General features: G+C 52.6%; 1 protein-coding gene across 1 annotated transcript in view; it reads right to left on the bottom strand.

Moving 5' to 3' along the window:
* Positions 1 to 2,750: 2,750 nt before the first annotated feature.
* EEPD1 (endonuclease/exonuclease/phosphatase family domain containing 1) overlaps positions 2,751 to 13,010 on the bottom strand; it is a 115,832-nt gene continuing 105,572 nt past the window's right edge. The window contains exons 5-8 of the mRNA XM_082399527.1: positions 11,935 to 12,069; positions 9,618 to 9,756; positions 5,176 to 5,370; positions 2,751 to 3,455 (exon numbers count right to left, since the gene is read on the bottom strand). Of these exons, the coding sequence (XP_082255653.1) occupies positions 3,256 to 3,455; positions 5,176 to 5,370; positions 9,618 to 9,756; positions 11,935 to 12,069 (669 nt within the window). The 3' untranslated portion in view covers positions 2,751 to 3,255. The remainder of the gene's footprint in view (positions 3,456 to 5,175; positions 5,371 to 9,617; positions 9,757 to 11,934; positions 12,070 to 13,010) is intronic.

Here is a 13,010-nt window from a genome sequence, read left to right as displayed (position 1 = left end):
AATACTCTATCACTTTCAGTGACTCCTTCCTAGCAAAATGCTGCTTCAGGGAGTGGCATAAAAAGAAAGAATTATAGGATTTAATCTCCTTCATGTGTTTCCACTTCTTCTGTGAGGACTTCGGCACACCTGGTCTACAGGGAAATGTAGTATTTATTCTGTTAAAAAGTGTAAATCTTCGAACAATGTCTTTTTTGAGGGGAAGGTGGTTTGGGCCTTTTATTATTTATGCATTTATTTCATTGTGATCATGGAACGTTTCAAACATAGACAAAAGTAGAAAGGAGAGTGACATGAACTCCTATGTTCCCATCACCCAGCTTCAACAACTATCCACAATTTGTAAATTTAAGTATTCTTTGGATTTTAAGCTCTACTCAATCCTCTCGTATTTACTGTGCAGGGGAAGAGGGAAGAGCTAGACCGTCTGATGATTAATTAATCTTAACGTTTCTAGAAAACTTAAGCTTTTAATTCTGGAAGTTTTATGAAAATCTTGCCTCTGGGCTAAAGGCTCACAGGCCCAGGCAGGGAGGCGCCTAGGCGGCCAGGTGCTAGCAGAGGACCAGACAGCTGCTTCCACAGCCTAACGCTCTACTACGGAAAGTCTCCATCATTCCGCAGCCTGGCTGGCAACCGAGACTTTTAAAGGCTCAATGTGCCCAGCGATGATGCCACTTAAGATGCCACATCTAAGCCCGGCTTTTACTCCTTCTGGAAGACAGAGTCAGTCTGCCGTCTCCTGTCAACTCAAATAGAACAAATCACAGGTTCCGTCCCTGGGAGATGACTTACTGAGTGTCCTACCAAGCTTCTCCACCAGGGGGAACCGTGAGGGGCAGTCTTGGACCCTTACCGGGCCTTTGGGTCTTTTTCAGTGGAATGCGGGCCGGACGATCAGTGTCCACGTGACAGGCTCCACTGGGTGGGGATCCTTCTTTTTGAGAGCTCAGCTGGACCAGTGGGCAGTCCAGGATGACACACTGTTGGGAAACCACAAAGCTCATGTTCAAGTTGAGGGGAACTCTGGGGATAAAATGTAAACAATAAATAATTTAAAATAATTACAAAAAAACGCTGCTGCTTATTGAGCTCTCACCATGTGTCCTGGGGAACGGCTCCCCCTGGAGTTGTGTCCTGTGGTCAGACAGTATGCTAAGAACTTTATAGATGTTATTTATTCTCTGCAACCCTGAGGGATTCTATCCTCGTTTAATAGGTTAGAAACCTGGGACTCAGCCAGACAAGCAGAACCTGCAGGGGCCGCACCTTGGACCCGGCAGAGCTGGGTCTCAGCAGCCAGGTCTGCTGGTTCCAAACCCCGGGCCTGTGGCCACCGAGCAACGACCCCACTCCTGGGGCCCTTGGGTGACAAGTGCCCCCACTCTTTGTCTGTGGTGTGCGTTTGCGTCCAGCCAAGGCTAAGCAGAAGTCCTGCGCAAACTCCATTATAGCAGGTGTGACCACTGCAGTTTAGCTCCCCAGCCTCTGGCTCAAACCAAATGACCTTCACAAAGGTTGTTTAACTGGATTTCTTTCCCTCTCTCCTTACTTAAGAAGCCCTTTGCTTCCCACAGTTTTGCTGCAAAAATCTGGCTAAAAGGACTTGGGGCATCTGGCTGGTGAATGCAGGTGGAGCTTTTAACTTTAGATGAAGCACCAAAAAAGGTCAGCTCAGCTGGGGAGCACCCTTTCCTACCCGCCACGACTCTTCATTCTAACTCGGCTGCTTTCGGCCGAGGCTCAGGTGGCACAGGTTCCGGGCCTCCGGGCGCCGCTCACCCTCCCACTGAAGAGACACCCCTGGGAGTGGGCATGGCTGATGCCCAGGTACCTGCAGAGCCCCCAGAAAGGGGCTTCCTTCCTGTGCTCACGACCAGTGATGCTCCTTGGAGCCAGGTGGCCCCAAAGGTGGCCTCTGATGGACAACGGGCCCCTCTGCCCATCGGCCCTGGGCCCAACAAGCCGCTGGGCTCCCACTGGTGGTGACGGTGGGCCACACGTTCACTCTCACACGTCAGTGTCGGCAGCACAGGGTTGACATGTGTGCATGGGCTTTGGACTGAGTGTGGATCCCGTCTATTTACTTACTGCTTGTGTGACCTTCAGGAGGTGAAGTTCTCTAAGCCTCAGTTTCTTCGGCTGTGAAATGGGCATTACAATCCTGGTCTCACGGAGACCTAAGCGAGAACCCAACCTGGGAAAGGAGAAGGGTGCCTGGTGGCAGTTAACCCACGCTTCCCCCCCGCCCCCAACACCCGTCACAAAGAAGGACCCTCCTTCCCTTGACACTCCGGGGCTTAGCTTCCTGCGGATCCAGAATCAACAGCTATTCCTCGGGATCAGCAGAGGGAGGCTCTGGGTAGAGAATGACTAGGCTGGGGACCCGGAGAGGGTGGGGAAGGAGGAAAGGAGATCGTTCCGATGGAATGCTCGTCTAGCACAAGGGAACCCACAGTGTCTGCAGGCACAAATGGCCCTTCAAAGTAACAGACGGTCTGGCAAAGGGCTCAGAGGATGAAGCACGGGATGGGAGGGAGGAGACGATCTAAAGATTTTACAGCGGTCTCGGGGGGTCAATGAGGGTGTCACGGGTGCGTCTGCATGATCTCAAGGCGGGGATATAAAAGGAGCTCCCGGGGTTCATCATTTTCAGGGCCCTGCAGGCCACAGCCCCCCCAGAGGCATCAGAAGGGGGCACAAAACACACACAGCAGGGGACCCACCCCCAGGCTCTCGCTGAGGCCAGGCAGGTTCATCTCTGTTTATTTTTTCAAAACAAAACTAAAAATCATCACTCAAAACATTTGAGGAGAGTGCTCAAGTTAAAAGCTTTATGGAATTTGCAGCCAGCACATCGCGGACTGGTGGTCAGAAACGGGAGCTCCGGGCGTCGCCCGGGCAGGTCGCCCTCTCTGCCTTCAGCCTCCACTGCTGTTCCCTTCGAGCTGAGGTCCAGGCAGTGGGGTGGCCAGCCCAGGGCAGCGGCTGAGGTTGGCAGCATCCGCAGATCAGAGGCTTTCCAGTTCTCCACTGGGCTTCTGATTTGACCATCCAGCACCTTGAGGGCCCGCCGTGCTCCCTCCCCCATGAGAGTCCACAAGCATCTGCAAGGAAGGCAGGCGGGTCAAGGCCCGGGCGCTGGCGCTGTCAGGACGAGGACGAAGGGGCAGGCAGTTCGGGCTCTGCATCTTCACCAGGAAGGGCGAACTCGTCGCCTCCGGGGTCAGGGGGTGGAGAACTGACTTGCTGTCATCATCGCTCGTGCTTAGTGTTGGCTTCACTTCGCTCCAGGGTGACCCCGTTGCCGTTCCGAGGGCCTTCCTTCCTGCTCCAGTCCTTCTCCGTGTAAAGCTCGGCGAGCACGGGGCAGTGTTCAGAAGCCACTCCGCCCCAGGACCAGTTATCTGGAATCCAAGGGTTCGTGAGGCCTTCTCTCACTACAGCCCAGTGGCCTGGAGGCAGAGGGAAGACAGACCCAGAAATCAGGATGGGGGACACGGTGGAGGTCACAGGCTGGCGGTTGGAGGCCAATGCTGTATGTCTGCAAGCCTGACAAGACCCCTCAAGTCAGCCGGCTTGTCTGTGCAAACGAGCTGTTTCAGCCCATTGGATGTGCCGGACAAGTGGGGGTTTACCATGTAGGCCCTGAAACTACCCCGGGTCCAGGCCTCCTGCCCAGTCACACATCCGTCGGCCTACGCATGGTGGCCGCCCCCTCACTATGCACCACTTCTAATCTGCCCAGCAGGCTGTGTTTGACACAGGGACACATGCCCTGCAAAGATGTCTAAAGCGAAGTGAAGGTCCTATTTCACAAAGCAAAGACACTGGGGCAGGGGGGCGGGGGTGTGGGGAGGTGGTTCTACAAAAAGAGCAAAGAAGAGAAAGTTACAGAAGTTTATGAGAAAGTAAAGGTATCTTTAAAGCCAAGATTTAGAAATATATGAAGCAGGAGGTATGTTTAAGAAACAATGAAATAGTCATGAAAGCAAGGACAGAGCAATCGGAAGCACTGGCACGGCCCTCAGTGAGAACCGTCGCGGATAATTAGATGCACCCAGGCCTGGGCTCTGGTGTGAGCTGTGCCTGCCCAGGTGACAGCTCCATGATGGTGGCAACTCCTCCCTGCACCTCGGTTTCTACAACTTAAGAGCAGGGGGTAGATGAGACGATCTCTACCTTCCTCCCGGCCCTGCGCTCTCGGGGGCTCCAGCTCCCTTGGTGACAGCACTGCCCTCCCACCGGGCCCCATGGTAGCCTGCCACTGGCCTTGGTCTGGCCAGCAGTGCGATTCTGCGAATTGCACCTTGCCTAGTTTGATGGCCGTCACTCCCTCTGAGACCCACTTTCTTCGTCCTTTGGATTCTCCCATGACACAGTCCAACAGGAAATTCTAGTCCTGAGGATCTAAGTCTTGGCTGCACGTTGGGGTCTCACAATGGGACCTCAGCGTTGGTACCTAAAAACTTTTTTAATGTCTCACTGAAGTATAACCTGCATCCATTGGTGCTTAGTAAAGCTTCCAGGTAGAACTGAGAACAACCGTTCTTGTCCTTCACCAAAAGACCTGCTGCTTCTATATTTCTGTTTATGACTGTTTCATGACCCAAAGTCTGTTCAGCAAGTGACTGGTTTGGCGGGGGAGTGCTTTTCAGGGCTGAGATTACCCACCACACCCTGGTCCTGGTGGAGTCCTGTCTAAAGAACTTTTCCGTCCTAGCGTGATGCCAGGTGACATGTCAGCTCACCTCCAGCTGCTGCTCCTCAGGGCACTGACAGCCTGTCGGTAAACCGCAGGCCGCAACACACCGCCTGAATGTGACAGGGCTTGAGGAGTGTTTGCTGAAGGACTGTGTCCTTAAAATTAGCCTAAGGTATCAGCTCATCTTGGAATTGGGGGATGCTGCCAGCCCGGAACCAGGTTCGCCCAAGACACACTTGCTCTGGCCCTGCTGCAGATCAGTGAACGTCTTTTATTATTTTTCACACCCCCTTCACTCTTAAAAGTGGCTCTGTTTGAACGATAATTACACAGCCACCTAAGCAATAGCCTGATAAATGCCCCCAGAGGAGGGAAGGTCACTCCTGACTCTTGCTGAAACCACACAATCCAGAACTGTCAGCTCAGACAGGCGATCCTTACTCTGTCTCTGAACAGCACTTGTGCTTTACCTGTGAAAATCTTCTTTAAGCTTTTACTGATCCAGATGTTGTCCAGAGTCTTCGAGCCTTGAGGATTCTTGGTGCTGATGTTGGTAAAGGTGTGTGCGGGGACGAGGTGGTGGAATTTTTCTTTCCTCAAGATATCATAGTCACTGCTGTCTGGCCCCTGGCCGAAATCTCCTAAAACTATCACCTCTTTTTCGCCTGGAAGTGGAAGAAAGAAATTCAGGAATGTAAGAGGTGGCGGGAAGTCAACACAACACTGACCACAACTCATTTAAGTAGGATCATGACTCTCTGAATTGACTCTCCAGGGTTAGGACTGTGGCACGGTTCTTATTCTCCCAATTTTTCCAAATTCCTTGTGCAAAAAAAACCCCCCAAAACTTTAGGAGTAGGTTAGTGACACATTTGGAAATGGGGGGCAATGTGATAAGAGAGATCACCTCTGTTCCGGATCATGGGTTCCAAGTCTCATAGCACAAAAAGCCCTGAGGGTCTTGCCCAGATATTTAACAAAAGCTCAACAAATATTTATTGAGCACAGAGGGAAGACCAGGTGAAGACACAGGGAGAGGGAGAGGACGGCCATCTACAAGCCAAGGTGAAGCCTCAGGAGAAACCAACCCTGCCAGCAGCTTGATCATGGACTTTCCAGCCTCCAGAACTGTGCAAAAATAAATATCTGTTGTTTAAGCCACCCAGCCTGTGGTATTTTGTTAGGGCAGCCCTAGCACACTAACACAGGGCCAAAGTGGAAAGCTTTTCTCTTTAAGTATTTTCAACATTTCTCTCATAGTTTGATTTACTAGAGTAAGTGGGATAGTTATGAAGTATTTTCCAAAGTGAGGAGACACTCAGAAAGGACAGTGGGATTCCCTGGGATTGCCATCACTTCCTGTCTCGAGATTTCCTTCCGGGAGCCACGTTATCACAGGGAGTGGTGTTTCTGTTGCACTTTGTAAGGAAAGCTTTAAGCAAAGCAATTAATAAACTAGGGCCAAATGCATCCGAGACACTCAGCAAAATCTTCCTGGACACGAATTACGTTGCAATGATAATGGCTAAAGAAATCTAAAGTGAAACAACACAAGCCACCAGCAGAGGGCACTCACGCACCACACATGACGCTCTCCTCCAGGGGGCGTGACGGATAGCAGAGGATGGGAGCAAGGCCTTCCTGCTGCCATTGTGTGACCAACAGAGAGGTAACTGTACCCCTCAAGCTAGATCGTAACAACCTTGGCACCCAAAGCAGGGCGAGCCCAACCAAGCTGTCTTGAGAAATCAGTGCCAACTTCCAACAGGAAAGCCAACTTGAGAATAATACGAGTAACAACCCATACGTGGCCAGTGTTAATGACCCTCCACTGAGCCCTCACCGTGTGCCGGGCCCTCTTGCGGGTAAGAAGCTGAGGCTCTGAGAGGTGGAAGGGCTTGCCCAAAGTCACCGAGCTAGCCCTCAAATCCAGGGCTCTTTACAAAGAGCTAGGATGGAAAAGCCCCACACGTCTGGAACAGAGCCTGCTGCCGGGCAGATGAGCGATCAACACGCAGGAGAGGAATGGTGAACGAAGCACGAAGAAAACCGCAGAATTAAGGTGCACTGTATTTTTGAAAAGGAACGAAGAGAAAGATGCTACCTTTATGGAGTATCAAGGAAAACTGAAGTTAGGAAAGACTGAGGCAGAAGGTTCCCCATATAATGAGAGAGGTTTTCATTGGGATGCAGACCTGAAAAATTCGGGCCAAAAAAAAGACAATTCTGAAACCAGGAGAGATGCTGGTGTCCTGGGTCAATAAACCCAGCTCTGTGTGACTTCAGGAATGAAAATAACAGCTCTTTTTGAACTGGCAGGTCCAGTTTCTTACAACTCACCTTCTTTTGGTTAAAGCGGTTTGGTAATGACATCGAGACAGTCCTTGCCTCTAAGAATCCACAGATGTGCAGGCGCCTGATCTCTCCCAGGGAGCTGTGCGCCAGGGTGGGCTCTTGAGTCATTCTCTTAGTTTCCAGGAGTGAAGGGAGAATGCCTGGGGCTGACTTCCTCAGAGACCCTAGATTTACAAAATGCCAGCGACAATAGCAGGAGCCAGTCCTCAGTGGAAGAAGGTCTTACCCAGATGTCAAGCATGACTTTGCCCTGTTTCACTCTTGCTGAGTTCACAGAACAGGCCCCGTGGGGTCTGAAAGAAGAAAATTCCATCCGAGGATGGGCACTCCACCCCCAGCCCCTGCTGACTTCAACCTGAGAGCACATTCCAGACAAAGGCAGAAAGGCCCAGAGTTTGCTAATCAAATCGGCTCTGCTTACTCTGATAGAAAGAAGCCTGTGGAATAAAGGCTTAGTCTCTGTTTCAGCTGAGCCACCTCTGCTCATCGATTTACCCTTGTTGCCCCTTGGGCAGGCTGCAGCACTTCCTGAATCCTCGGCTCTGCCATGTCACTAGTTAACAGCAAACTGGATATTAGCTACAAGCAGGGGGACACGGGGACATGAGTCACTGTCCTTACATGGGCATGTCGAGGCCTAGCCAGGCTGTGGGTCAACAGGCCCCTGGCAACTTGGAACAATACCCTGCCCAGGTTTTCTGACAAAAAACCTGATCCCTGCCTGGATATCAGAAAAAAACGGTGAGGGCCTAAGGTTATCAGAGAAGTTAGGAACTGGCATCTTTCCTTTCTGCTTCCGTGTAAAGAAAAGGAAAAGCTTGAGATCAAGAACAATAGAAATGTCCACAGATTTAAAAGCTATCAAGTCATCCTTTTTAATAGGTTAGAAAGTAGCTGTAGGTGAACAATTTCCCACATAGCTGCTCCTTGGATGAAGTATCTCAACTTAAACATCTTTCTGACTTTTTTTTTTTAGCCCAAAGACTCATAATTTAAGGAGAACGCTGGTCACAGCACATCCTGGTTTGAGATGTAAGCTGCCTATCAGTGTTATCAGCATTATTTACAACAGCCAAAAGATGGAAAGAGCCCAAGTGTCCACTGACCGACGAATGGGATAGTCTTTGGCCCTAAAAAGAATTCTGACATATACTACAAGCCATGAAGACATAATGTCAGTGAAATAAACCAGCCATAAAAGGACAAATATTGTAAGATTCCACTGACATGAGATACCTAGAGTGGTCAGGTTCATAGAAAACAGAAGGTAGAAGGGTGGCTGTCAGGGTCTGGGAGGAAAGGGAGAATGGGGAGTTTGTGTTTAATGGGTACAGAGTTTCAGTTTGGGAAGATAAAAAAGTTCTACAGATGGACGGTGGTGATGGTTATAAAACAATGTCAAGGTACTTGATACCACTGACTCGTACACTTAAAAACGGTTAAGATGGTACATTTCACGTTACGTATGTTTTACCATGATAAAAATCTTTTCAAACTGTAAATGTGTAGTTTGACTGAGTTATTTTTGTAGCCAAATCTTCATAAATCACCTTTTGGGGGGTGCCAGTTCAACAAGGGAAAACAAGGCTTAGCGAGCGAGGGAATATTGGTCAAGACTCTAGAATATGGGAGAGAACTGCAGGCCTCCGGCTATGAACCTGCACCTGGAGAAACTCAGTGCTCTGAAAAGCCAAGCCAAACGGAGCACATCCAGTCTTTACAGCCGTGTCAACTTTTCCTTCTGGTAAACTGCGCACAGAAAACCTTCTGTGTTACTGGGGGCAGGAGCCTGGAAAGCAGAGTGCCCCACCTTTCTTCTGAAGTTCTGTTCCTTTCAATGTTCTCTTAATCCCTCTGGCATTTTTGTGAGTCAACGCATGTCCGCTGAGCCCCTGTTATGTGCTGGGTCCTCCCTCAGACGGTTACCACGCCCCTGGGCGCCCTGTGAGGTTAGCACTGCCAGCCCCCATCAGATGGGGCTTGAAGGGTGGTGACTTGCCGGATGTCCTACAGCTGTCCTACAGCTGAAAGAGCTAAGATTAAAATCCAGCTTTTCTGTCAGCTTCAGGGCTCCTTGAACAAGGTCGGCATTCCACCAGGGAGAAAAATTCAACTTCCGGCTCGTCAGGACTTTCCCACTCCCCTTGTCACCAACCGTCTTTCACAAGAAGAGCAGGTGCAGATCTGCAGGAAGGACCACCACGGGGGCACACCCGGGGCAGCGGAGCCCACGATGGGTGTCACGGGGGAGGGTATCATCACTTAGTTTTTTTCCCTCCTAATCCTTTCCATCAAAGAGAGTCTGAAGAGCCACAAAGCCAACACCGTGGAACCCGCACGCTAGACCCACAGAGACAAAGCTGTCAGCATGCACGGGGCAGCTGGGCTCCCCAGGATGCAGGCGGTGTGGTGGTTTCCCATGAATTACTCAGTATGCATCGCCGCCCACAGGACGGCCAGCCTAAGGGAGGGGAGGGATGCTCCGAAGAGGTGACCCCCGCCTGCCCTGCAGAAGTGGGGGCTGCTGGCCCAGCCGCAGAGAAAGACAGTTTCCTACCTTTCAGGGTTTCCTGCAAGGTCTGCACGAAGCTAGCCCAGCAGTGGCTGTCACTGTGACTCTTGCTTGGGTTCTCACCCCCTGGGAGGGTCAGGGCTGCCAGGTGAAGGTTCACCAGGGTCAAGTCATGACTTCCCACCTGGGCAACAGGAAACAAAGCATCAGGGACAGGCGGAGATGTTCTTACTGCCTGTACCCGTTACCTCTGCCCCACGAATAGCTTCCTGCACAACACTGACAATGGGAAACGCGCACAAGGCCAGCTCCCCCTGGAGAGAAGGCAAGGCGGCCACTGGAAGAGTTTTCTGGGGCCCCTGCAGGACCAAGACCTGTCTTGTCCTATCGGTGTACCCCTTACATTTCAACCCCTACTCCTCCTTAGGGCCTGGAAAATTCGGCACATCTAGAAGTATCAAATTTTTGTAGCTTTTTTCCTTCTGAGCAGCTATGAGAGAGGAAGAGGTAGCTCTAGCCGCTGGTTAGCAGCTTTGTTAACAAAGACCTGGGGCTCTTACCCACGGGGCCAGCCCGCCACCCCCTGCCAGGACCCGCTGCCGGGCCCTACCTCCTTCCCCCTGCACCTCCCCCATGTGTTTTCTTCCCTCCAGAGACCACTGCGCCCTGAGGCTTACTTTCACCTGATTTCAGACATGTGAAGAACGAAAGCTGCCCGAACCCTGGCGGCACACGGGCTATGCCCATCCTGTGTCCCCAGGGCAGGTGAGGAAGGACAAAGTCGGAGTCGGTCTCCCAAGCACCACAGCACTGCTCAGCTGCTCTGGGTTTGGCAACCCCGCCCTTCTGTTTGTCATGGCAACAAACACCAAACCCTACCAGGAAGGTGGAGGTGCAGAGGGAGCCCCCGGGAAGTGGAGGCTACCAGTTTCGTTTTACAGATGTGACCCCAGTTTGCCATCGCCGGTGCCCAGCCGGGAGAGCTCCCTCTGCAGCTGTGGCTCTGACCTCGGGGGAAGCACTGTAAGGCCATGGGCGGGGAAAACCTGCCTGGAGAGCGAAGCCACATCTCTGTCCCTACAACTTGCCTGGCCTAGGATGAGACACAAAGTAGAGGAGGCTACGTGCCTGTCTAGGGGATCGCTTCATTTAGAGGATCTGGGCAATTCGTGATCTGAAAGCATTTCTCATTGGCCGTTAAAAACAGCCCGCCCCCTAGAGACACTGGCTGGTTCTTCCTGTTGCTTTGCTTGGCCAAAGCCAGTACCGTCACCTTACATAGAAAAGGGACCCAGGGAAGAGGTGATACCTAGCTGATTTATGCGTCAGTACCATAAGCACAGCACGCAGACACCCCCGGGCGTGTGTGTGCACACGGAACGCCAGCATCTCTGCAACCACGGGTGCGAGGCGGGATGAGCTTGGGCTAGATCTCCACCAGAGCCACCACAGCCCCCAGCATATGGGCTGCCCCAGCCCCGTGCCACCAGGGAGAGACTGTGCTGAGGTCTGGGGCAACTCTCAGGCTCCAGAACTGCTCTGGAGCATACAGAAAGGGGGTGTCCCAGACACCCTGCAGGCGGCTTGCTGGGGACCACTCTTGCCCGACCCTGTCACTTCACGGGGTTAAGGCGAACTGCTGACTTGGTGATCTGTTTTGGCTGCTGCCTTCTCCTCCTTCCTGCTGCGCAGCTTCTGACTGTTTGCTGTGCCTTAACACCTCCCAGAGGCGTCCAGGGCAATCGAAGAGGCAGCTTAGATCAGTCTGCTTGCTGCTCCCGGCTCTGGTGAGACAGGGCTCATCTGGAGGTGTCAGTTACAGGGCTGCCCTCACCCCACCGCCCAGAAGCTCTTCTGAGCCCCTTCCAAACCCAAATGACTTATCGAGGGTCCCCGTCTCCCTGGTAAGGGAAGGGGGTCCTCAGAGCAGTTCTGCTGCCCTCTAATCCAGCAGTTCCCAAAGGCCCAGCATCCTTAACCAGCGCAGGGAGAACGCAAGAAGCACCGGAGGTGCTTTTGAAAACCGGACATTCTGTGTGTCTGGGGCAGGGTCCAGGAAACCCTCATTTTGAGAAAATCTCCCCAGGTGATTCTGCTGTTTATCAGGTTTGAAAGGCAGCCACCTGATCTCCTTCCTGCCCAGCTGTCAAAGTTACCAAATCTATAGTCCCCCCAAATCCCTTTCATTCCTGCTCTGGACAAGTTCCCAGCCAAGGGAACCCCAGGAGTGCCTGCTGACCCAGCCCTGAGAGAGAAGAAAACCAAAGCAAAAAGACGAGCTTCTCTGGCTCACAGTTCAAAAGGGGACTTTTTTTCCTTTTTAGAAGGAGTGGCGCTTCACGGCAACATGAGCAAGCGGTACCTTGAACCTCACGAGGTACGGGCTGGGGCCTGCGGGCTTCCCGTGCCCATTGCCAGGTGAGCTGTCCTGCCAGGTGGCATCTCTCAGTTCCACCCCGGCCGCGGTGTCCCACAGGAACCCTGCAAACCCAGCGCCCTGCGGGAGAAGACAAGGCGTTAGTGTGCAGAGGGGTCGGTCTGGCGGCGGGGCTCAGCCCCGAGCTGGGGAGGTGGCAGGCGAGGCCAGGAGGAGACGAGGGGGAAGCAGCAGGCTCTACACCGGGTCCTGGGGTTACTGCCCAAGGCCTGTTTCTGAGACAAAAGCACATCCAAAAGCCACGGCATCTTCCTCCCTGTGCCCCCACCAACTTTCCCAGACTGGCAATCTCAGGGAGTTTCACATACAGCCGGGGTGCCTGGGCTCTTCTTTTGGGGGGATTGGGGGCGGCCCAGACTAGGCATGGAGTTATCTTTTTAATCATCGCCTCCCATGAGGTAGCCACTCACACGCCCATCTGTCAGATGAAGACTCAGCTGCTCAGAGAGGTTAAGTAACTCCCCTGAAACCCCACAGCTGGTAAATGGCAATGCTGAGGGTCAAGTATAAGACTCCAAGGGGTGGTTTTGCTTACTGATTAGTTGCTGCTTATAACAACTGGGGCCTGGCACCTAGCAGAAGCTCAATAAATATTTGCTGGATGAAGAGAGGTCAGGGCTAACAGTCCCAGTGGTTTAGAACTGGTCAAAGGCCCTCCTCAGGCCTACAGGGCTGCACACAGGGGTCTGAAGCCCCGGTGCAGGGCACTGAGAAGGCCGCTGAGCGGGGCAGATGGATGGGGGTGGTGTCGGCAGGGTCGAGGGCCTGGGGCTAAATGAACCCCTGCCACCTCTGGCCATCAGAGGGGCCGCTCTGAACCTGGCTGCTTCATGCTGCTGTCACCAGGTGCCTTGTGGAAAGAGAAAAGATCCCCCTGCCCCGATCCCAGCTGCTGGAGGCTCTGCTGCCCGGGTGGGATCAGCAGTGTCATCCGAGGGGCCGGCGATGCTCCTGTGAAAGGAGAAGTGACTCTGCACGTCCTGAGTGGCCTCTGCTGAGTC

The sequence above is a fragment of the Balaenoptera borealis genome, assembly GCF_965194805.1.
Source record: "Balaenoptera borealis genome assembly, chromosome: 7".
NCBI classification, from domain to species: Eukaryota; Metazoa; Chordata; class Mammalia; order Artiodactyla; family Balaenopteridae; genus Balaenoptera; species Balaenoptera borealis.
The sequence above is the reverse complement of the archived record's forward strand: the minus strand, read 5'-3'. Positions and strand labels throughout refer to the sequence as shown.